The sequence below is a fragment of the Rhinolophus sinicus genome, chromosome 5 (genome assembly GCF_057876585.1).
Source record: "Rhinolophus sinicus isolate RSI-liver-muscle chromosome 5, RSI-T2T, whole genome shotgun sequence".
NCBI classification, from domain to species: Eukaryota; Metazoa; Chordata; class Mammalia; order Chiroptera; family Rhinolophidae; genus Rhinolophus; species Rhinolophus sinicus.
In genome coordinates, this window is record NC_142505.1 from 111,752,164 (window position 1) to 111,777,303 (window position 25,140).

A 25,140-nucleotide genomic window follows, 5' to 3' on the forward strand; every position below is an offset into this window, starting at 1 on the left:
GGCAGTGGTGGTTTGGTCCCAGCAGTGGTGGTGTGGTGGTCCTGGCACACTGGCCTCTCGGTGTCACAGCCCACCTTCTGTGTTGGTTTGGTCCTCTTGGACCTTTGAATAAATAGTGTCACAATTCATCAAGAGGCAAAAAGCCCCGGGCTGCAAGCATGTCTGGGTGGCTGGAGGGAACAGGGCACAGCCTCAGCCTCTGGGCCTGAGCTCATGTCCTGGCTTTGCAGAGTATTTGCAGGTTAAGGAGGGCTTTCTTAAGGACCTCCCATTAGGCATTTTAAGGCCTTTTTAGCTGGACCTTTGAATGAGAGGTGGACCCTCCCACATGGGGCAGTGGGTACAGGGACCTCAGCCCAGGACTCAGACTCCAAAGGCATCACCCACCAGAGCAGGCCTTCCTCCTCCCTCAATGTTTTAAAACCACCTTCCTGAGCACCGAGAGCTGCTCCCTCCCAGAAGCCTCAGGGGGCAGCAGCCCCAGGACCATGGGCCTCTGTACAAGGGATGGCGCCGCGGCGCGTGGCGTGGTGGGTGGGGAAGGCAGAGGACTAGAGGACTGTTTACCTAATACCGGTGTGGGGTGTGTGTGTGTGTGTGGGGGTGTGTGTGTGTGTGTATGTGTGTGTGTGTGGGGGGGTGTGGGGTGTGTGTGTGTGTGTGTGTGTGTGTGGGGTGTGTGTAGTGTGTGAGTGGTGGGTGTGTGTGGTGTGTGTGGTGTGTGTAGTGTGTGAGTGGTGTGTGTGTGTGTGGGGTGTGTGTGTGTGTAGTGTGTGAGTGGTGGGTGTGTGTGGTGTGTGTGTGTGGGGTGTGTGTAGTGTGTGAGTGGTGGGTGTGTGTGGTGTGTGTGGTGTGTGAGTGGTGGGTGTGTGTGGTGTGTGTGTGTGTGTGGGGTGTGTGTGTGTGGTGTGTGTGGTGTGTGAGTGGTGGGTGTGTGTGTGTATGTGTGGGGTGGTGGTGTGTGTGGTTTGTGTGTGTGTGTGTGTGTGTGTTTGTGTGGTGTGTGTGTCTGTAGTGTGTGGTAGGTGTGTGTGTGGAGGTGTATGTGTGTGTGTATGTGTGGTGTGTGTGGTGGGGGTGTGTGGTGTGTGTGTGTGTGTGTGTGTGTGGTGTGTCTGTGTAGTGTGTGGTAGGTGTGTGTGTGGAGGTGTATGTGTGTGTGTGTGTGTGTGTGGTGTGTGTGTATGTGTGTGGTGTGTGTGGTGTGTGTGGTGTGTGTAGTGTGTGAGTGGTGTGTGTGTGTGGTGGGTGTGTGTGTGTGTATGTGTGGGGTGGTGGTGTGTGTGGTGTTTGTGTGTGTGTGTGTGTGTGTGGTGTGTGTGTCTGTAGTGTGTGGTAGGTGTGTGTGTGGAGGTGTATGTGTGTATGTGTGGTGTGTGTGGTGGGGGTGTGTGGTGTGTGTGTGTATGTGTGTGTGGTGTGTATATGTGTGGGGGTGTGTGTGTGTATGTGTGGTGTGTGTGGTGGAGGTGTGTGCGTGTGGGGGGGTGTGTATGTGTGTGTGTGGTGTGTGTGTGTATGTGTATGTGTGGTGTGTGTGTGTGGGGGTGTGTGTGTGTGTGTATGTGTGGTGTGTGTGGTGGGGGTGTATGTGTGTATGTGTGGTGTGTGGGGGTGTGTGTGTGTCTATGTAGTGTGTGGTGTGTATGTGTGTGTGGGGGGTGTTGGCAAACAGCCCTTGGCTGGGCCTGAGCTGTCTGCCTGGGTGGCTTCCGAGGCCCCTGAGCTCTGCATACCTTCCTCCTGCCTCCCCACCTCTTCAAACATTGACCTGCAGTGACCCTGAACAAAGGAAATCCTTAACGCCACTTCCATGGGGCTGGTGGCAGTGTGCTGACGGGCTGGCACCTGGGAAGTCACACAGGAAACACCTGAACCCATGAGCCCTCGGCCCCTGAGCCCCTGAGCGGCAGCCTGAGGGATGTGTCAGGATTTCTGGGGTGAACCAGCTGGGGCCTAAGGGGGAAAGTGACCCCTGGGAACCACCCCATCTTTGGTTCCCCCAGACACCACCTCAGCAACGCAACCTGGATTCAAACACCAGGTCTCTGGATTCTAGTCCCTCACGGGGGGATGGGGGACAGGAGGGACACACCCACTTCCCGCATTGGCTGGGCTTCTGTGCCAAATTCATGGCAGCCTGAAAACAGCCTCCAGAGAAAAGCAGCCCAGATCATCGTCTCATGTGTTTGAAAAATTCTGGCATTTTCCCCCTCAAAATCTGTCCTAGTTATGCTTGAGATCTCCTGACCCCAGAATACTTTTATTTATGACAGAAAATTCATCTCCATGGCAACGCCTTAGGAAGCTGCAGCCTTGAGATTATAACTTCCCAAGCAGTGAAGACAATAAATGGGTTTTTCACAAAATACTGTAGTGCCACTGCAGTGGGAACCCGCCCCGTGGCAGTCTGGGGAGGGGGATTAGGCCAAGGGGACAGAGGGAGGACCTGCAGGGAGGGGCCAAGCCCCCCAGGGCTGTGGCTTGTGGGGGGAAGCCTTGCTCTGATGTCGGTTCCCACTTTTCAGCCCTCCACCCTGAGCAAACACCTCCTAGGGCCTCTCCCCACCCCTGGAGTCTGAGTCTCCCAGCAGCAGGTCAAGTAACATTTGTGCCTCTTCCTCTCCTGAGGACTGGGAGTGGGAAGTGGAAGGACTCTAGTTGTCCCAGGAAACACAGCCCTTGTCTCTGGCAGCCCTGAGGAATCCAAGGCTAGAACCCTACTACGCAAGGCTATGCTCCCAGGTCAGCCTGAATCCACTGGTCAGTGGGAAGGTGCTTCCTCCTGTCTGGCACAGGCTGGGAGCCCCTTGCTGGAACCTCAGTTGGATATCAGAGTGGAGCTCCTCTCTGGTCCCATGAGTCTCTCATCCATTAATTCATTTACTGTCTACCATCCATCCATCCACCATCCATCCATCCATCCATCCATCCACCATCCATCCATCCATCCATCCATCCATCCATCCATCCACCATCCACCATCCATCCATCCATCCACCATCCATCCATCCATCCATCTATCCATCCACCATCCACCATCCATCCATCCATCCATCCATCCATCCATCATCCATCCATCCATCCATCCATCCATCCATCCACCATCCACCCATCCACCATTCATCCATCTACCATCCACCATCCATCCATCCACCGTCCACCATCCATCCATCCATCCATCCATCCATCCATCATCCATCCATCCATCCATCCATCCATCCATCCACCATCCACCCATCCACCATTCATCCATCTACCATCCACCAACCATCCATCCACCGTCCACCATCCATCCATCCATCCATCCACCATCCATCCATCCATCCATCCACCATCCACCATCCATCCATCCATCCATCATCCATCCATCCATCCATCCATCCATCCATCCATCCATCCATCCACCATCCATCCATCCATCCACCATCCATCCATCCACCGTCCACCATCCATCCATCCATCCATCCACCATCCATCCATCCATCCATCCATCCACCATCCACCATCCATCCATCCATCCATCCATCCATCCATCCATCCATCCACCATCCATCCATCTATCCATCTATCCATCCATCCGCCATCCACCATCCATCCATCCATCTATCCACCATTCATCCATCCACCATCCATCCATCCATCCATTCATCCATTCATCCATCCACCATCCATCCATCCATCCATCCACCGTCCACCATCCATCCATCCATCCATCCACCATCCACCATCCATCCATCCATCCATCCATCCATCCACCATCCATCCATCTATCCATCCATCCGCCATCCACCATCCATCCATCCATCTATCCACCATTCATCCATCCACCATCCATCCATCCATCCATCCATTCATCCATCCACCATCCATCTATCCACCCACCACCCCATCCCTCTACCATCCACCATCCATCCATCCATCCTCCACATATCCATCCATCCACCCACCCACCCACCCATCCACCCACCCATCCACCACCTATCCATCCATCCATCATCCATCCATCACCCATCCGTGCACCCAACAAACATTTGAACACCTAGCAGGGCCTGTCACTGTGCTAGGCGTCATCTTTGCCTTCCTGGCACTGAACACTCAGAGGAAGTCCAGCATTAGTCACACAGATGAACACGTAATTGTAGGCTGAGGGAAGAGACGGCCCCCATGGCCAGCACTGCTCGGACCCTGATGCTGTGTCCTGTCAGGGGCTTCGTGTGTCAGTTCTCACAGTCGTCCATGAGATCAGTGCCACCAACAACCTGTTGTCCAGGAGGGGACGAGAGGGCAGGTTCAGTAAGGAATTTGACCCAAGTCTTGCAAGTGAAGGAGTCAGAATGTGAACATGGGCCAGACTGGGCTTAAACTCTGAGGTCTTCTGCTTCTCTGGGGCTTGGGGTGGGGGCAGGTGAGGGCACCCAGCCTGGTCTGGTGGCATCAGGGAAGACGCCCAGCGTGCCTGGACCCCAGACGAGCAGGGTGGGCAAATCAGGGGGAGCGTGTCCGGGAAGATGGACCAGCTGTGGGCAGCCTTCTTTCAACTAGGAGGGCTTCTGCTGCTGACAAAAGCAGTCTTGAGCAGGTGGTGGGGCGTGGTGGGAGGGGTGAGGAGGGGTGAGGACAGCTGCCCCTCCCCCTGCCCTCCACCCAGACCACCTGCTATCCAGCTCTGCTAAAGAGCCGCCTGTGAGGTGAGAAGATGGAGAGATTAGGTGAGGTCACCTTCAGTTTCCAAACACTGAAAACAAGTTGGACAAAGCCATTCTTCAGAGGAGACGCCCTGTCTGGAGGCCGTCAGAGCTCCTGAGCCCTGGGGGGGCTGCTGTTTACGCCCTGGAAGCAGTCAATTAGCAGGTCGGGTGCTGGCCTCCTGCCCCCAGTGCCAGGGCCTTCCTGCTCCCACGGAGGCCGGCCTGTGTGAGGTGCTCCCCTGCTCTCAGACTCGGCCTGGCTCTCGGCCTGGCTCCCGGGGACCTGGCTGGCTGTGGTGGCCTCACCTGTTCCAATGGTCTTTGAGGGAAACTGGCCTGGGCTTCATTTCTGTGGGAGCCGTGGCTGCCTTGCGTGGCCTGAGCATGGAAGGTGGCCAGCTGTGGAAAAGACCCCCCAGCACGTCCAGCTCGCCACACCCCCTGGGTCCCTGCCGGGCCCGCTCCTCTTGTCCTCCAGCTGGGCCTGCCTGACCTCCTTCCAGCAGGAGACTGTAATCTTGGCTTCGCTCAGCAGCCTGGACGTGGCCTGCGGCTGGGGGCTGAGCAGAGACTGGTTTAGCCTGGGCCGAGGACAGGCTGCTTCAGGGGATTGCATACCCTGGACTTGCCAGGGAGACTCAGGAGCTTTGTCACCTCGGGCAGGTGTGTGAGGCAGGGCTGACCTGGATGGCCCTCACCCCCACCCCTGCCTCTTCCCACCCTGGGCCTGTGTTGCTGTGGTGTCAGCCCCCAGGGCACCCAGGCCTGTCTGCACCCTGCCCGGGGCCGGAAGTCCTCTTCGTGACTCAGCGCTCCTCTCTAGTGGTCTGGTTGCTGATACCCCAAAGCTGCTTCCTGTTTGCAGGGGTGTTGCTTTCTCCCCACTGGTACCCTGGCTGCAGTGTCTGCCCTGCGCCCATCGTGTCTAGGGCAGGTATATTAGATGCATGGAGTGCATATCCCGGTGGCCCCTCTGGATCTCAGACCCCACTTTGTACCTGGCCAGCAGCTGGGAGTGGGCCTCCCACTGTCCCCTGACCCTCGACAGCCCCCCATCTGAGCATCCGAAAGTGTTTCACAAACAGCGCTTAAAGGCTTCAGGTGAGCGGGAGTTTCTGGGGGACCCCTCTCAGCAAGGCCCACACGGCGTCCCTGATTCCTGACTCACCCTCTTCTGGCCAAACTGACATGGGCCTGACTTTGCAGGAGGAGGTCCAGCGGCCTCAGCTGTCGTGGCTGGCCGGGAGGGGGTGCTCCCTGCGCGTGGCTGGCCGGGAGGGGGTGCTCCCTGCGCGTGGCTGGCCGGGAGGGGGTGCTCCCTGCGCGTGGCTGGCCGGGAGGGGGTGCTCCCTGCGCGTGGCTGGCCGGGAGGGGGTGCTCCCTGCGCGTGGCTGGCCGGGAGGGGGTGCTCCCTGCGCGTGGCTGGCCGGGAGGGGGTGCTCCCTGCGCGTGGCTGGCGGGAGGGGGTGCTCCCTGCGCGTGGCTGGCCGGGAGGGGGTGCTCCCTGCGCGTGGCTGGCCGGGAGGGGGTGCTCCCTGCGCGTGGCTGGCCGGGAGGGGGTGCTCCCTGCGCGTGGCTGGCCGGGAGGGGGTGCTCCCTGCACGTGGCTGGCCCCCACAACTGGCCCCATCCCCTGCATGGTGTTCACATGTCTGTGCCGGGGCTGCTGGCAGGGGCCTCTTCTCTGAGGCCCACCTGGGGCGCCTCACTGACCCCCAGCTGACAGTGGAGGGGCTCTTGGTGAGGCTGTGTGAACACTCGCTAAGTGCTGGCATGTCCAGCATATTGGTGAGGGGCGCGGCAGTGCCACTGTCATCCTGAGCCAGCAATGGAGGAAGTCAGGCCTGGGGCGCCTCAGGGATGTGGCCAGGTGTCAGGAGATGATGCCCAGGTGGAAAGAGAGCCGCCCACCCCTGCCCTCTGCCAAACCTCCATGTCTTGCTCAGTTTACCAGCCAGCGTCACTCTTGAGGTGTGTTTGTCTCTCTCTGGACAGCAGGGCCCTCGAGAAAGGATGGTGTGTCCTGTCTTTGTGCTGGGTTTTTAGAGCCATGTGCACACACAGGAGCTGTCCACATGCCATTTTGCACCTCAGCAAAGAACACCTGTGGCTGGCAGATGGCACGTCAGCCGCTGGGGGATGCTCTGAGAATGGCCCAGAAAAGATATGGGCTGAGTGAGTTCCATGCCCGCCCCTCCCTCCCTCAGTCCCTGAAAATCTCTGGGACACCTTGGTCCTTCCACCACCCTGAGGGGTGGCCCCGCATGGCCCCGGGGCTCCCGAGGGCAGCAGACAACTGGCCTTGGGAGAGATGCCCAGGCCCCGGTCCCAGGTGAACGGAAGGAAGCCACCAGGATATTGGGCTTAGTCACAGAATGTTTGTGCCGAGCCCCTAGGAGCCCGTGGGTCACCCTCTGGTTCAGCAAACTTTTACCAGAGGGGCGGGCAGTGGGGGTGGGGATTGATGAGGTCTCAAAGCACGTCAGACGTGCAGGTCCCAGAGCCTCGTCCCCCCTCCCAACTGTGTCCTCTCTGCCTGGGACAGGACGTTTTCTGTGTCTTCAGCACTGATGGCAAGCTGTCCACACGGCTGCCCCCCCCCCCCCAGATGTCTTGGCCTGCAGGGGGACCTGTGGCAACTGCCAGCAGTCTCGTTCCTCAGGTGAGACAGCCCCCTCTTCGGAGGAAGCCCAGTTTATTTTTGTACATGTTTGGGAGAATGAATTCCAAAGACATGAATAATGTATCTGTCGACATTTCGAGGTCAGGAGAAATGGCTGAATTAATTTTGTGTTTTGTGTGACAACAACACCACCAAACAGGGAGTCTCAGTCTTTTCCCCAATCCCGCCAACTCGTGACTGTAGAGGCACTTGGAGGGTCAGCGTAGGCCCCTGACAAGACCACGCTCTGGCGGGGAAGCAGTAGCAGCAGGCCGGAGCAGACAGGCCCATGGACGCAGCAGCACCCCCCCTCTTCCCACAGATGCCCAGCGGTGCTGCTCTCACCCTCCTGAAACAGCCATGTGCTGCTGCTGCCACCTGAGGTGTCGGGGCCAGGCCCTGAAAGCCGTGGCCATTGGGGAACAGAGCTGCACGTGGCTGTTTCTGAGTGTGTGGAGTCCTAGGCTGTCACCAGGACCCGAGCTCCTGCCCAGGACAGAGCGGGGTCACCCGGGCAGCTTGAGAGCCATGTCCTGGCATCCGGGCCTGGCCCCTCACCATCCTGCCCACCTGGTCCCCCCACCCCTCTTCCCCATCAGCAGCTGGATGGGAGACGGTTATGAGAGGCTGAGGACGGCTGCGCGGGGGCCACGTAGAGCCTGGTCCCTGAATGACCACCTGGCCTGCCGCCCCCTGAGCAGAAATGCCAGGCTGGGCTTCGTATGGGTGACAGACAAACGCCTCCTCTGGGAGCCCCTGAGGTTCGGGTCTTCCACATGGCTGGGGTCACTTACGCCGACAAGGAGCCTGTGAGCCAGCAAAGGGCAGGACCTTCTGACCAGATGCCGATTCTTGTGTTTTATAAAGATCACAAGGCTGATGTGTGGAAGCAACCGTCCCCAACCCTCAGCCTCGGGTGCTGGTGCTCGGCTGGACTGGGAGATGCTGAGGAGCCTGACGCGGTCGTGTGCACAGCCCTGGTCGCCAGACCCCACCTTGCCCTGGGTCTTCCCAGCAAACCCTGGGACGGCCTGGGAGGACTGAGCCTTCATTCTGAAGTCCAGGTCCTGTGCTCCACTGCCACGTGGACGGTTCCTGGGGACATCTTCCTGGCTCTTCAAAAGGCACAAGGCAGTGAGCCTGCAGAGGCTGGAGGACGGATGCGCTGCCCGGTGCCACGGCAGTCATCTTGCAGCCGTGAGGGCCGGTTCTGAGGCCCGAGGCCAAAAGGAGGCTTCCCAAGTCCTGTGATGTCACACTCACTGGTGCACCAGTCGACTTCCTGTCACGTGACACAATACATTTGTAAGCCCTTTCCACTCGGCTCTTCCCTACTGCAGATTAAAGCATTTCATCTGGTTTGTATCTTTGTGTCTGCTACACGTGAACTTGTGATAAAAATTTCCCTTCTAAACCTTAAAATGGGACTAAAGGGTCTCTCCTTGTGCAGAGGAGAGGTTGGGAACGTTTCAGGACAGGAAGTGAGGAATGAGTGGCCAGAGAAGCTGTGACTGGGTCCAAACCCCACAGAACGGGTGCCGCTCCTTGTCACTGAGGGACTGTGCAGGGTGGGCCTCGAGGCCACTCACCAGCTGCAGGGCACCCACCATCTGGAATTCTGCTCACATTTTCTTCGTGAGCCGCTGGAGCCCAAGCTGGGCTGAGGCCGTGGGGCCAGTCCCCGGCCGACGGACTCTTTCCCACAGAGCTCTGAGAAGGACTGAATCAGCAGAGCTATTTTTAATGTTTTCACTCATCGGAATTGCTATCTTAATTTGTAAGACACAGTTTATGCTCCTTGGAAACAGCTGGCCCGGGAGCACCTGGGTCGCTGCCAGGACACTGTGCCTCGGTCCTGCTGGGACCTCCTTGTCCTGAGGGAGGAGCACACACTCTGGCTTAGGCGGCCGTGTGAGCAAGCCTCCTCCGTGGGCTCCCACTGACTCCTGGGGGGCCGGCAGGAGCGGGAGGGCCCCAGGCTCCAGTGCTCTGCTGCCCTCGTCACACATCAGACAGGTGGCTCTGTGGAATGGGTTCTGGGGACGGCTGGACACTGCAGCCCCACGGGCACTCTGGACTGCTGGGCAAAGGCAGCCCCTTCTTTGAGACCCGGCTCGGAGGCCAAGGGCTCCCCCTTTAGACACTGGCTGTCAACTTACCCACCCGTAGGTCGACCTACTGCACAGACGAGGAGATGGAGCTCGGTGGTCACCGGAGACCCAGTCACCCAGCAGAGCCAGGCCTCGGACCCAGGCCGATTCTGTCCCATGTCAGCTCCCTGGAGCGTTCCTGTTTGGGTGGGCAACGCGACCCAGGCTCTCTAGAGGTCTGGAATGAGACCCTCTGTGGCCCCTGTGTCATCCGTCCATTCATTCGTTGAACAATTGTTTGCTGAGCATATACCATGGACCGGGCTCTGGGTGAGCAGTGGCGACAAGGCCGTGTGTCTGCCCTGGCAGCTTAGGACCTGGAAGTGGAAACAGACAGTCAACAAGTGGTCATAAAGCAGCACAGGTGGTGAGGGGGCCACGCAGGAGCCGTGGGGGGGGGGGCGCGTGCTGGGTTAGGGAGCGTCCCCTCAAGATTCATGTCTGCTCGGAGCCTGTGCTTATGGCCTGACTGGAATAGGGGCTTTGCAGACGCAATGAGCTAAGGTGAGGTCACCCTGGAGGAGGGGTCCTGACCCACTGACGTGTCCTCACAAGAGAGAGAAGTGTGGACACAGACACACAGGAGGGCGGTGTGAGCCTGGAACACCTGGCTTGCTGGACCCAGGAGAGTGTGCAGAGGCCGGGACACACTGTCCCTCACAGCGTCCAGAAGGGGCCAGCCCTGCCCACACCTGACCTCGGGCCTCAGCTCCAGACCTGGGCCAGCACAGGCCTGTTGCTTTAAGCGCCCAGTTTGTGGCACTTTGTGGTAGCCGATACAGCTCCCAGGCCCTCAGCTCTGGATGCCATAGCTTCTCGCCTCTTCACCAGCGCTTTCTGGTAGAACTTTCTAGATCATGAACGTGTTCAGTCACTTGGATAGAGCTAGTCCAATGTGGCAACCATGGCCACCTGTGTCTACCGGGCACTTGAAATGTGGCCTGTGTGACCAAGAGGCTGAATGTTTAAAACTTCATTTAGTTTTGATTTGCTTAAGTGTTGGTAGCCACATGTGACCACTGCTGCCATTTTGCACAGCAGCTCTGGGTGCCGTGTGGGGGAGGGCACGCCCGTGGGGCGGGGTGTGTAGGGTGCTTGGATGGCCCACTTGCTGGACGGCCCATGAGCGTGTGCAGTACATTCTTTCATCTCTTCTCCACCTGGCTCCCGTGGGCCAGGCTCATGGCCATATCTGTGTTCAGGGCCGGGCAGCATCTAGAACAGACGTCCTTGGAGAGCACTGCCCAAGTTCTCGGGCGTTTGACCTACAGCTTTCTTTCTTTAGTTTATGGTACCCCAGGGCTTTGCCGAAGCCTCTGTCTACTTTGCGAGCTGCCCAGGTTCCAGCAAGCGTTCACTTCCCAGAGATTAACAGAACTGTTTCAAATATGGAGTCTGCCGCCAGCCCATAAAATGTTTTATTGGTGGCAGTCATTCCTCAGCAGGGCTGTTCTCATGGCAGACTTCAACAAGGGTTACGTAAGTGTTAGTTCAGGGTTCTGGAACTGGGGCTGCCACTGTGCTGGCTCCCAGGGGAGACAGGGAACTTTGCACAACGCACGTAATTACCATAAAGTTAACACATTTGGGGTCATTAGCAAGCGTGAGGAGTGTCCAGACACGTGTGGTTTAGGGAGAGCTTTGAAAACAGAATTTTGGCATTATTTTAAGCGGGGTTCTCAGTGGACACATCTCAGCATCTGGGGACGGGGCATTGGCTGCGGCCCCGTGGGGCTGTGGGACCAAGAGAGTGGGGTCTAAAGATCTACGTCTGAGTTTAGAGTCTGCCACTTGCCTGGGGGCCCCAGATACTAGAACACTCACCCATATCTTATTAATAAAGGGAAGAGACTTATGGGTGGAGGTGATGGAGATGACGTTGGCAGCAGGGTGGTGGTACCGGTGGTGGTGAGAGCAGCTGGTGGTCACCGGAGCCAGGACACGGTCACTGTGACGCCTGGATTCCCTTCATTTCTTTTAGTCAGTGAGTTCTTGGGAGAGACCGCCTGGCGTGATGGCTAATACAGTAGTGTCCCCTTGTCTGTGGTTTCGCTCTCCTCAGTTCCAGTTACTCACGGTCCAGTATGACCCAAACTTTTAATATGGAAAATTCCAGAAATAAACAACTCAGAAGTCTTAAATTACATGCTGTTCTGTGTAGCATGATGAAGTCTCACTGTCCCACTCTGTGTACCCGGCACGTGAGTCACCCCAATATCCAGCGTCCACACTGCACATGCCCCCGCCTGTTAGTCACTTAGTAGCTGTCTTGGTGCCTCGGTAATCAGATTGGTTATCAGAGAGAGAGACCATGTTCACGTAACGCTCAATGCAGTGCATTGTTATAACTATCTTATTTTATTAGTAGTTATTGTAAATCTCTTACTGTGCCTGGTTTATAAATTAAACCCTATCCCAGGTGTGCACGTGTAGGAAAACACACAGTATACAGTGGGTTTGGTGCTATCTGCGGTTCCAGGCATCCGCTGGGGGCCTTGGAATGTACCCCCTGAGGATGGGGGGACTGTCACATCTCTTTTCTCTAGCATCACAAGGCTGGAAAGGCCTGTGGTCACATCTTGCTGTGTGTCCATCATTAAGAACCCACCATGACACGCTGACCCTGGGGCCCAAGCAGGAGCCATTGCCCCTTGGCCTGAGGAGACAGCTGTTTAGCTGCCTGTGTGCTGCCACAGGCAGGAGAGAATTCACTGTCCCCAAGGCCTGCCTCTGTGTCCCTCCTTCACAATTTAAACCTCTACGAAGGGGTTGGGCTGTGGGCGGGTGGAGGGACTACTCAGGCGTCCCCGTGTCAAGGACAGTCCATAGGTCTGTGTAGCTCCGGGGCTTTCACATGTGTGCACACCTGGTCCCTACCTCCCAGTCAAGCTGGAGAGCTTTCCCAGCACCCAGAGTCCCTCCTGGTCCGTGACAGCCCCCCACCCCCGATCAGCGTTCCCTACCACAGAACCAGCCGCACGCCCCTTCACCCACATGGGATTTGGAGTCTGTGCTATTGCTGGTCTTTCTCATGTCGAATCCAGTGTTTTTTCACCTCTTGATGGACATTTGCCTGTGTCCCGTTTGGGGCCATTTAAGTAGAATGTCTTGTGGACATAAGGCATTTTACCTTTGGCCATGTTTGTGTGTGTGGTTACGATTGTGCGAGGATTTCTGACTCATTTGTATGCACCATCCCAGCCTCCGGCCCAAGTGCACGCGCAGCAGTGGTCTGCTGGTCTAATTTTTGTGTGTGTGACCATGTGCGTGCCTCCCACGGCTGCCATCACTCTCCTGTTGAGGGCCCAGGGCATTCTACTATCAGAAACGGCCAAGAATTCAGAATTCTGCAAGAGCCGAGCAGGCCGGCTGCTCTGAGGCTGGCTGAGATGGACTCGAAATACTCATTGGCAGCCAGCAGCACAGAACAGTTGTTCTCTCTTGTGGATTCCCAGCCTCAGATGACTTGTTTCATTAGAGGCAAGTCGTGTCTGCTACCGGCCGAGATCCCTGGCGGCCCTGGGGAGGCAGCTGCCCGAGACCATCGTGGCCTTGGCAGCTAATTCCTGCCTTGCACGTGATGGTTGGGGGCCCTGGGTGCAGGGGCTGCTCAGTGTGCTCAGGGCTCTCGAAAGAGCTGGCCCACCAGCCTTGTCTCCTGGGGCACGCTGGCGGGCGGCGCCCAGTTGGCCATCTGCCTGTCCCTGCACAGCTGGGCCGTAGGATGGATCCGCTGACACCTGCTCCTTCCCGGCCTGGGGCCAATGGCTGCATCAGCTCTGCAGGAGCAGCCCGAGCAGGGCCCAGAGGGCTCGTGGGGAGACTGTGGGCCGAGGGGCGGGGGTGCGCCTCAGTTCTGGGCTCTGTGTCTCCCTCTCTGGCCGGGGGACCTTGGCAAATCCCTTAACTTCCCCGGGCTCCTGTGCCTTCATCTGTCACAGGGAACAGTGTCTCCTACTCTCAGAGGGGTGTGAGGGCTGCCCGGCGCTGTGTGACCAGCCTACCACCTCGCCTGTGCTCCCGACGTATGTGTTATTTCCTACGTCAAGTTAAAGCAGCTGCAGGTCACAGCAGCCAGTGGGGGGCAGGAGGGCCACCAGGAAGATGGAGACGAACAGCCAGAGCTTAGGTGGTCACTCAGGACCACCCTTCCCAGCGGCCCCCATGGGAGAGGCCGGGAGCCCCAGGCCCATGCTCAGCTGGGCTGCAGATGGAGCTCGGTCTGGCTGTGTGTGTGCCTGGCTGTCCCTGGTTCTCCCCACCCCCAGCCCAGTACTGCAGGCTTTGGCTCACTTCCCAGCCAGCTTGGGGTGAAGGTGGGCTGCTGGGGTCGGGAAGGGGTCTACAAAATTGGCTCTGACGCTGGCGGTGAAATTTGGCCCAAAACCTACTTGAATATTTAGCTCAGAAGTGGGTTTTTACAAGTTTGCCTGAAGCATCTCTTTGCATGTGTGGATGTCGCTCAGCACGCTGGTGCCCCCCCACCCCCCAGAGCAGGGTCCTGGCCACGGGGAGGCCAAGGGGCAGTCCCTGAGTCTTCTCGGCTCAGGTTCCGGGGAAGCAGAGCCACTGCCAGCCCGTGCAGCTACCTAATCAGCGTCCCCTCGCTCTCGCTCCTTCTTGCTGAGGACCACAGGCTGAGTGCTGGGAGCCGCTGTCTGCACGCACGCCGCGGCTGCTTGCACCTGGCCTTGTGGGAAACTGCGAAAGGGGGTTTTCCCAGGATTCTGTTTTGGGGGTGGGGCTGGGGAGGGGCCTCCTGTGACATACTAAAGCCCCCAAGTGGAAAGATTTATTGCATAAATATTGCACGAACACCCCGCTGGTAATCCTGAAACTCGAATGGCTGGAGGCCGCCCTGTGCCTTGTTGCTGCCCGGATGAGCTCACAGCCCTGTGTTAATGGAAGGCAGCCGGGACCCTGGCCCCCATGGAAAATCCTCTTGCTTGTCTAGCGTCACAGCTTGTGCCGGAGGCGCCCACCGCATGTTCTGGCTCCCCAGAGTGGGGCCACCCGAGGCCAGGTCCATGGGAGCTCTGCCCTTCCCGAGGCCCCCATGCTGCACAGATCCCTGCTGTGGCCAGAACACTGTGATGGGTGACCTGGGCTCACCTTCCCTCTTCAGATCTTAGTTAATCTTCCCTATGTTGTCAGAGTGCTGCGTGTTCGGACAGGGTCACAGCACTGGACGAGGTCAAATCCCACAGATACCCCATGAAGGGTTACTGCCCCCCACGCCCCATTTACAGATGTGGCTGTGGCTCTCCTGAGGCTGGCCATACCAACTCCAGTGGGGTGACCTCAGGACACACTGGGGACCCCTGTGCCAGCCTAGACGGGGGTGCCACTGTAGCTATCCGTCAGGTTCCAGGACAGCACACTTTGGAAACTGCAATCCGGAGTTGGAGTTCTGGCCCAGGTCGGGGGCCCGAATCGGGAGAGGAAGCCTTGCCCTTCCCAACCTCGCAGGAAGCTCTCGGACCCTGCCTGGCTTTCTGAGGGGTTTCCCACCCCTTCCCCACAGGGGATCAGCTGGGGGCCTGCTTCTAGGGACAAATAGAGATTAAGCACATCTGGGCATCAGTGGAGGGTCCTAGCCAGCAGGCCCGGGCCAGGCTGGGAGCTGAGCAGGAGGGTCTCCGGGCTGGGTGGGTACCGCATGCAGCTGCCACCGTCCACTGAGTGGCATGTCCCAGTGCTGTGGGGCTGCTTCCCCAGGTGCCTAGCTTCCTGTCCAGCGTCAGCCTTGATCGTAGCTACAAGCAGCAGACCCCTTTGCTACTTTATGCTGAAGAGACATTTGTTAAGAATTGCGTAGTAAAGGCAGCCCCCAGACTCTGTGGATGGGGCCTGAACAAATCCTGAATGCCCTCAGGTTGCTGCAGGCCTAGGGCCAGAGAGCGCGGGAAGACATCAGGGGTTTCACCAGCACCAGCCCCCCCACACCTCACTCGCAGGGCTGCACCCTAGCTGCAAGGGAGGCTGGGAAGCCCTCGACTCATCCACAGGACCCTGCTCTCGTGAGTGGGGCAGCCTCTGAACTCAGGGACAGTGGCCCACAAAGAAATAATTGTGTGCTCCACGGAGTTTCTGCAAGGACCCCTGCCAGGATCTCCTGGGATCTGCTCAGGCTGGCCTGCTGGGGGCCCGCTGGACGCTGCAATGGTCCCTCAGGTCTGGGCCCTCTGTCCTGCGGGCCCCTGTCCCTCGAGCTCACCCTCTCTGAGTGGAGACACTGTGTAAAAGGTTACGAGGTAGAAGCCCACCCCCAGCACATGGTGCTGCCACGTCCTGCTTCTGGCTGGTCTGCCACACCTGCTCTATCCAGGCGCAGAGTAGGCACCATGCATTTGCCGCTGAGGCTAGCACACATGGGGCATGCATTGCGAGACTTGGACCCCAGGCGCCTCAGCACTCTGGCTCAGTGCCCCTCCCAGCATCCAGCAGCCTCTTGGCAGGGTGCTCGCTTGAGGGCACAGCCGGTTCCAAACTTCGAGCTGGCAGGACAAGACCCATCCTGTGCCTGCCAGGGTCAGTGTGGGGCCAGGCAGCGGCAGAGGCCGGAGGTGGCCCGTGAAGGAAATGGTTGAAATTTGCAGCCAGGGCAGGAAATGGACAAACTGTCGAGGAGGAGTTGGAATGCCGCCCCCTCTGTGCCCGCCGGAGGTCGGAGCCCACAGTCAGGAAGTGCCTGGTGTCCTGGCCGAGGGACTCTTGCCGCTGCTGCGTGGGTGCCTCCCGGCACTGCCTCCGGTTCCCAGCTAGAGGTTTTCCAGGGGCAGTTTGGAAATAGCTGGAGGGGCTCAGGATGGTGGAGGGAGCGGGGGCAGGATCTGTCCCCACCACACACGTGAGGCTCCCTCTCAGCTTCCCCTCCTGGTGCACAAGGCCCCTGAGAAAGGACCCCACAACCTCTGCAGCCCCCGATGCGCCTGGCTGTCAGCACACTCCCACGGGTGTCACACTTTTGCACACACTATCTTCTGCTCCTGGAATGCTTCTCCCTGATGGAAAACTCCTATTCAGCCTTTAAAACCCAGCTTGGCAGCAGCTCCTGGATCAAGCAGTCCCTAAGGTGCCCCCCCCCCCCCCCGCAGACGCTGCCCCTCTGCTCTGCGGCAGATTTACCCCTGCACTGGGGGCCGCACTCCCACCCGTCTGTCTCCCCCACGAGACTGAGCTCCGGCACAATACAGCGTCTGTGGAACACAGTCAGCACCCGTTTGCTGGGCTTGGAAGAGGTGGCCTGGGATCAGAGCACATGTTCCCCGTCTGGCGACACAGGGGAGCTGCATGGACTGGTCTTCACCCAACATCGCCGCTGTTCTCAATGTCACCTCTTGTAGCATGACGTGACTGCACGCTCAGCCGTGGAGCCTGCGAGCCTGTGTGAAGCCTGGCTCCACCGCCCTTTGCTCTGCATTTTAGGTCCCCAAACCTCAGCTTTCTCCTCTGTGAAATGAACTGACTGCGCAGCCCCTGGGGGTGGTGAGCACTCTTAGCACAGAGCCTGGCACTGTAGGCGCTCGGTAATGCCAGCCATGACCATCCACCCCCTCACGGGCGGGCGCTCTTGGCTGGGAGAGAAGAAAGCCAGGCCTGAGGGAGGCACCATGACTGACCTGAGATTTCTAGGATGGCCCCCTCCCGGATTCCTTTGCCCCTGTGGGTGAGGTCATCAGCATAATTAGCATTCCAGCCCCGAGAGTGAGAGCACAGCTCCTCAGGGTCCCCAGTAAATGAGGAGGTGCCCAGCCCAGCAGCTGCCTCTGGCCACCAAGGCCTCCGCCTCCTCCCTCCAGCTAGGGCCTGTCCCACTTGTCCCGAGGGGGTGCTGGCCTGTCCTGGAAGAAGGGGCTGTCCTCCAGTGGTTGTGGGGTTTGGTTTATACTCATCCCCTGATGGGGCCGCGGGGTACAATTCAGCCCTGGAAGCAAGTCAGGCCCCCTGGGTCAGGGGTGTGGGATGCAGGTGGCGTCTAGTGAGATCCAGGTGGGGTTCAGTGGGGTCCAGTGTTCCGAAGTGCTGCCGACCGGGGACAGCTGGGGCTGGGCCACTGCCCCAGGGAGCACAGCAGCGAGGCCTAACTCGGGGTCTGGACCCGAGAGTCACCGCGGGAGATCAGATACGAGTTAAGGAAACGTTTATTTTAAATGTAATTTAAAATACTCCATCACGGTAGAGAAGCTGGGTGGGCTCTGCTGGCCTTGGCCTGTAGACAGGCAAGCTGCTGACATAAACAGGGCACAGTTGTTACTGTTCTTAACCCAGAGGGCCTGACGATGGCCGCAGCCAGTGGAGGCCAGGCGGCTGGGCCCACAGTGGGAGGGTGCTGCAGGACCCCCCGGCCACCCCGGCCTTCAGCAGCACCCTCTCCCACCTCTTTTGTCCGGTGAGAGAAAGCCTTCTGCAGGCCCCTCCAGAAGGATGGAGGCCCGTGGACACCCGTCCCGGCCCTGGTACCCCTGGCACCCCCGTGCCTCCAAGAGCTGGTGCTATGCTGTCCCCTTGGTACCCCCATGCTTGGCCCGAGTCTGCCCCAGGCGTGAGGCTGAGTGTCATCGACCGACCTGCTTGCTGTGACCCTCCATGGGATGGATCCCCAGCCTCAAGTGGAGCATCCACAGACCCCCACCCTCGCTGGCAGCTCCCCCTCCCCCCACCACTCTCCCCTTCCCATTGGATCCGCATCATCGGAAACAAAAGCTGAGAATGAGAATGCTGAGGGGCCCCTGGGACTAGTGACAGCATCTGGCTGTGCTCCAGGAGTCACCCACAGGCACGCCGGGGAGCTGGCAGGCGGGTGTGGGGGGCAGGAAGCCCAGGGAACAGGCCCCTTCCGGGAGCCACAAGGAAGGTTCACTGTTAATCCAGAACCGGCAACCCCCCCCACACACACACTGGAAAGCCAGTCCTGTCCGTCCACTGGCCCATCTGTCCACTGTGCTGGTCTGGGGGCGGGTCTGAGGGCAGGAATGCCACCAGGAGTCTTGGCACTCCCTCATGTGAAGCCCATTTAGAGGAAGGCAGACTGAGGCTTGGAGAGGGGCTGACTCTGTCCTCATGCCCTGACGCCCAGCACAGCTCCTCCAAGGGCCGGGTGGCTGAGGACCCACTACGTGAAAGCACTTTTTATGAAACTTGGTATCCACAGTGTCTGAGTTAATGTGGATGTTACCCAGCGTTATTGGTGCAGAGACTGATGTAGGCCCCCTCTGGGCGGAGGGGGCACGTCCATCCACACGTGTGGCCTTCGCAGGCCTGACGCTGGAGACCTGGGTTCTGAATGCCATTGTAGCAGGTACTGAGGCCCAAAGGCCAAACCTTTAGGCGTTTTCATCTTGCTGTGACGCACAGAGGGGAACCTCGTCTCCTCCCTGCGCCCCAGCTGGCACTGATGCTGTGCATGTCCAGGCCCCAGGGCTATGTCCAACACGCTCCAAGGCCAGGCCCAGGGTGCAGCTTCTCCCGCCCGCGTGCTGCCTGCCAGCTGCCAGGAGAGGCTGGGGACGCTGCAGTGGCCCCGCCCACCTTCCAGGGTCCGGGAGCCCTGCCGGCCACACTGGGTGTGCGTGTGGTGCCGGGTTAGGAATTCAGACCTGGGGGGGGGGGGGCTATGAAGCATCCAAGCCCGGCCCCTTCCCCTGCCCCACCTTCCCAAGCTTCAGCAGAACCCCTCACCCTAGTCTGGAAGGGCCCGTGGAAGTCAGAGCTCTACCATGGGGAGTGAGGGGGCTCAAGAAACGGGGAAGGAAAAGCCGAGGTGTCCACTGCAGGTGGGGGACGGTGGGGCAAGTGCACTGTCTTCTCTGGGGCTGGAGATGCAGGACAGGCAGTAACTCTGGTCTGGCCGTGCAGAAGCACCTGCTGAGGTGGTGGGGAGCCGGGGGCCCCACGTGGGCCTGCCCCTCCCGCTGGCTCCCGGCCCAGAGTCCAGGCCCTCGCCCTCTGTAAGTAAAGACGGCCAGGACCACCACATCCAGTGCGATTCCAACGCTGGGGGCCTGAGTCGGGCCTGAGGGGTCCCTGTCGTCCCTCCTATTGTGAGCTTGGGGACATGGCGCCATCTCTCTGAGCTCCATTTCTTACCTGCAGACCTTAGAACAGTCTGCCATTCAGTAAGTGCTCAACAGGCGTCGTCATCAGACGTGACACACAGCACAGAGTTGCTAGAATTAACATGGGTTCTTCCTGGGTTTTCGGTGTTTTCTGCACGTCTGCGTGTTTGCTCCATGGGTCCAGCCACCTCTCTGGCCTTTCTCCACGGCTCTGGCTAGACACCAGATGAATGGACAGGGGACACAGGCCAGGGTGCTGGCCGCAGCCTCAGTGCAGCATAGAGGATGGGGGACGTCCCCACCTCTCCCTGCCCGCAAGGAGGGCCTAGGCCTGGTGCCACCACAATGGCTGTGAGGCTGGTTCTGAGCTGGGCACCCTCTGGGGGTCAGGCCATAGCCTAGGCCCAGGGTGTCACCAGCAGCCCCTGCAGACAACCAGGGACTCGTCAACCCTGACTCCCCCTGAAACCCGAGTCCCCAAGCGCAGCCTGACCAGGAACAGTGCTCTGGGCCTACCCTCCAGGGTCCTCACCCCTCTCCAGAACATTCCAGGCCACAGCAGAAGCTGTCTTGGAAGGGGACGGTCGCAGCTACAGGCCTGCGGGGTAGGAATGGAGTGTGGCCCTTGTGCGGTGTGTGTGTGGAGACTTCCCCCGCTGACTTCTCCAAATGCCCACACAGCCCTGAAGCACCCTGAGGGCCAGTCCCACTTTACAGATGCAAGCATTGAGGCATGAAGACGTGAACCCCTTGCCAGGCCCACACGACGAGCCGCAGAGCTGGGCTTGCCTTCTCCGTCCCTGTCTGCCCCTGGCAGCTGTCACCTTGGCAAGTCCTTCTGGTCTGCTTCTGGGCTCCCGGCTCTAACACAGTGACAGCCGTCTTTCCCTCACTGAGGGGTGGGGGCTGGGGGCGGGGCGATGGTGTCACACGCCCCACACTGTGGCCTGGGGCTGTCCTGACAGAGGACCACAGGCCAGCTGAGGAGGCCGGGCCCATCATCTCAGCTCTGGGGGCCCAGGCAGACCTGTCCCTCCCAGCTTCCTTCATTTGCTCCTTCAGCCCTGAGTGGACGTCTCCCCTGTGGGTCCTGGGGACCAGGCCCTGGAGGAGCTGTGACCCCACTGCTCTTCTGGAAGCTTCTTCAAGTCCCTGTTCATCAAAGGCCTGGGAGCTGGGTGACCTCTGTCCTCAGCCGGGTGTGGTTTCCTGGGGTGGCGGGTAGTTCTTTGGGGCTATTTTGGGATCACCACAAATTTCACCCTCCTCCTGTGAATGGGGAATTTTCATCAAACAGCCTGGAGGGGGTGATGTCACTCCCGAATTACAGGGGTGGGGCTGGGCAAGGACACAGCAGTGTGACCTCAACACCCTGCCCGGGCTCCCAGCTGGCCTGTCCTGCCCGAGACCCCCGCCTGTCACCTGTGGGAAGGCTCAGAGCTCTGTCCAGAGAGAACACATGGCGAGGCAGGGCAGGGTGTGCATCTGGGAAAATTGAAAACGCTGGGCAAGGGCTGTTTCTTTATTTAGGACGGGGCAGCGGGATGTGACGGTTCCAGGGAAATGACTAAATCGCCTTTGTCATTTCCAGGGAGGCCTGGCCGGGCCAAGCAGCCGCCCTCTGCTGCAGCCCAACAAGGAGGGGCTATGCAGGGTCCCGCCCACAGTGAGGAGGCTCAGGGGAGCAGGTCCCATCCTCACCCTGAGCCTGAGTAACCCAAGCTCTTAATTAGCCGCTGATTGAGCCTGTGAGGGCGCCTCCCGCTGCCCTGAGCCCTGAGTCCTTCCCCAGGGGAGGACAGAGCACCAGCCCCGTGGGGCCCCAGCTGGGACCTGAGGAGACAGGAGTGTCCCCTAGCTCTCTCCCCAGGGACAAGAGGAGGAAGAGGGAGAGAGAGAGAAAGAGGGAGAAAGAGAGAGAGAGAGAGAGAGAGAGAGAGAGAGAGAGAGAGAGAGAGAGAGGTGGGCAGGGAGACAGAGACAGAGGCAGACAAGGGAGGAAAAGAAGCAGAGACCCACTCAGAGAAACTGAGGCCCCCGCCTCTGGAGACAGGGCCCTGCTGAATCAGGAAGAGGCACCCCAGCTTTGAGAAGGGGTTTCGGTGACCTCATGGGCCAGGACCCACAGGTCACTCATTCATTCATTCGCTCACTCATTTGTTCATTTGCTCACTCATTTATTCATTCACTCATTCATTCATTCATTCGCTTACTCATTCATTTGCTCATTCATTCATTCGTTCACTCACTTTTTCCACAAACTTCCAGAGCAGCTTCTGTTACGGGACTGGGCACAGCATTCACCTCCAACATCAGGGTCCTGGCACACAGAACTCCTGTTAACATGCAGTTCGCGCCTGGCCTGGTGCTGGCAGTGTCCAAGGCTCCTTGGGGGTGAGCACAGGAGGCAATCTCCATAACTATTGACATTTGATGGGAATTGATGTGTTCTGGGCCCACAGGGCAGGTGGAGCAGGCGGAGCAGGGACCCCGGGTAGAGGAACCGCATGGATCCCGGGACTGGCGGCTGGGGGGAGGGCCTCCTGCCCACTTTTTTGGAGGGTCTGCCTTTTTCTTTCTGTGTAGAACCTGTTTCTGTATCAGGCCTACTTACCTTGGCATATGCACAGTTTGCAGATGTTTTCCCAGCGTGTCACTTACCTATGTCCTGTCTAAGTTTTTTTGCAAAGCATCTTTCCCCATAGAAATGACTGAAGAACCCGTCTGAACTTCCACGCAGGGTAAATAGGCTGTTGGCTCACTTATTTATTTAAAACACTGTTTACTTGGAAGGAATGTGGCAGAGGGCTCCCTGTGCCCTCACCCCGGTGTCCCCGATGGTTGGTTTTGTTCAGCCTCCAGATGCGGAGGGGAGGGCTGGGCTCGGGGACAGGCGTGTGCAGCTCTGCTGCTTGTGTCTCATGGCGCGTTGGTGGAATCACCACTTCAAGACACAGACCGCCCTTCCTACGTCTCATTTTGTTTTACTTCACAATATGTCTCTGGAGCTTTACTTCTGGTGTGAAGTGTAAGACGTGAATCCCATGTAATCTTTTTTCATTTCACTGTCCTATTACCCCAATTGCACCTTTCTATTAAAACAGCTTTATTGATGTATAAGTGACATTCGGCAAACTACAGGTATTTAGAGTGTACACTCGGATGAATTCTGACATAGGTGCACGCCTGTGAAACCATCACTAAACTCAAGGCAATGAACATCCCCGCCCGTCTCCCCAGCCATAGGCACCCCCACTGCACCCCATCCCTTCCGATTAGCTGGTATTTCTTACCAGGTCGTGTAAATGAGGTCATGGACTATGTCCTCTTTCTGTCTGACGTCTTTAACTCAGCCCGTCAGCAGGTCACCCCTTTGTATTGCTGCTCAGTGACCGTGGGGAGGCTGTGACCGTGGGGTGGCTGTGACCGTGGGGAGGCTGTGACCGTGGGGAGGCTGTGACCGTGGGGAGGCTGTGACCGTGGGGAGGCTGTGACCATGGGGAGGCTGTGACCGTGGGGAGGCTGTGACCGTGGGGAGGCTGTGACCGTGGGGAGGCTGTGACCGTGGGGTGGCTGTGACCGTGGGGAGGCTGTGACCGTGGGGTGGATTTGCATTGGTTCCCATTTGTGGCTGTTGCAAATGAAGCTGTGGTGAACGTGTGTGCAGGTGTTTATGTGACTGCATGAGGCCTGTTCATAAATGTGGCTGCTTACATTTTATATTTACATATAAAATTAACCAAAATGAGATTAAATAAATAAGATAAATGAATATATAAAATTAAAAATTCAGTTCCTTGTTTGCTTAGCTGCATCCACGTGCTCAGGAGCCTTGTGGGGGTCTCGAGCTGAGCCCTGAGCATGAGGAGCGTTGGGAACCAGGGCCGGTGCGTCGCGGAGCGTGGCCGTGGCAGGAGAGAGCAGCTCAGCAGGGCCAAGGTCAGGAGGCTGCAGGGTTTATTCCAAGTATAAAGGGAGCCATTTGTGAATTTGAGAGCTCACCTGTGTGCAGACAGGGGCGAGGCTTGTCTGGGGACACTGAGGCTGTTGGTTAGGGGACCCTGAGTGACTCTGGGCACGGTCAGGTGGCCCTGCTGGCTCTCATGGCGGGGTCCTGTCTCTCTTCAGCGCCCCCTACATACCCCAGTGCCTGGCAGCATGCAGTTGTGTGTGTGTGTGGGGGGTACGTCAACGTCTGCTTGCTGAAGCTCTGGTCCCAGCTTCTTCACTCCTGGGCTGCAGTGGGATGGGGAGGCCGCACTGCCCGACCCCGCTCCCCCAAGCTCTCCCCAGCAAGTGGCTGCTGCCGGGTGGCATGTGGCCTCCTTCCCGGCTTTAAGGGTCTGTGCATGGTGGTGTGGTACAGGGACCCTGGGGACCCCGGCCGGGGACCTCTCCCCTCGGGCTCCAGGGGGGCCTCAAGAAGAGGCACTGAGGCACATCCCATTTCTGGGGGACAAGACACGCAGTCTGAGCTCATAGGGGAAACACCTGTAAGTCAGAAAAGACTGCTGGATGTCAAAGCCAGCACATCACATTTTGAAAAGAGAAGAGGAAGAAACTTGGGAAGTTTACATCTCTTAATCCTTGGGCGTGTTTTTTGGCACTTAGCAGGAAGGCTAAAATCAGAACAGCTGCTGTGGCTCATGCTGGCTGCACAGTGGCCCTGTGCCCTGGCTCTGCAGAGCTAGGGCTGAGGCTGTGGAGGCCAGGGGGAGCCCTCCTGCGTCAGGATGTGAGGAGACCTGGGCTCTATGAGAGCAGGGCTGGGGACTCAGGGGGCTTATGGGGGTCTGGGAACTGGGCTTCACAGGAAACTGAACTGATTCTGGGCTCTTGTCCCACCCTGGAAACTGAGGCAGGAAGTCCCTGACTGAGACGCCTTCTGGCTGCTTAGGTGACGGGCTGGCTGCCAGGGTGCCCGGAGCCATCCTGGCTGTGCTGGTTTCTTCCCATCCACTCCTGCATTCATGTGGCCCTCCACACATCCAAGTATCCATCCATCCTCCTTCCGTCATCCATCCATCCACCTATCTATCCATCCCCCATCCATCCATCCATCCGTCCTCCCATTCAGTAGCTATCGTTACCGTCTCAATCTCAGGCATGGCCCTAGGTGAGAGGATGCAGCAGTGACAAGACTCAGCCCTGCCCTCATGAAGCTGACACTCCAGTGTTTTAAAGCAAGGGAGGAAATAGAGAGCAGCAATACCAGGGGCTCTGCTGTCTCTTGCCGCTGGGGCTCCCCTCTGGGGAGTGGCTGAGTGGCTGTGGGGGTCCCCACAGGAGAGACCTCCCAGGGAGTGTGGGGACAGACCAATGACCAATGGCATTCCCCGCTCTTGGTCTTGTGCTCACTAGGAGTTTTCTAGGAGCACAAAGGGAATGAAGGGCCCACACCCACGTGCCTCAGCTGTGGGGGTTCTGTGCAGCTGAGGCTGGGGCCGGGGCTGGGGCAGGTGGGTCTCAGAGGCACTGCCAGGGGCTGTGAGCACCAGGCATCATCCCGAGCTGTAGGCGGGCCCCAGGCTGGGAGCCACGTCACTGAGCACCGGCTGTGTGCTGCTCCCATCTGAAAC

The 25,140-nt window shown here is 58.6% G+C and overlaps 1 protein-coding gene across 7 annotated transcripts in view; it reads left to right on the plus strand.

Annotated features, from left to right (window-relative positions):
* The window catches only part of PDGFA (platelet derived growth factor subunit A), a 35,515-nt gene extending 26,797 nt beyond the window's left edge, over window positions 1-8,718 (plus strand). For 6 of the 7 annotated variants that reach the window (XM_074314074.2, XM_074314078.2, XM_074314076.2 and 3 more), the window contains one exon: window positions 8,221-8,718. In XM_074314074.2, coding sequence (XP_074170175.2) covers window positions 8,221-8,567 — 347 coding nt within the window. In that variant the 3' untranslated portion in view covers window positions 8,568-8,718. The remainder of the gene's footprint in view (window positions 1-8,220) is intronic. The other variant, XM_088798836.1, reaches the window with a different exon arrangement.
* The last annotated feature ends 16,422 nt before the right edge of the window (window positions 8,719-25,140 follow it).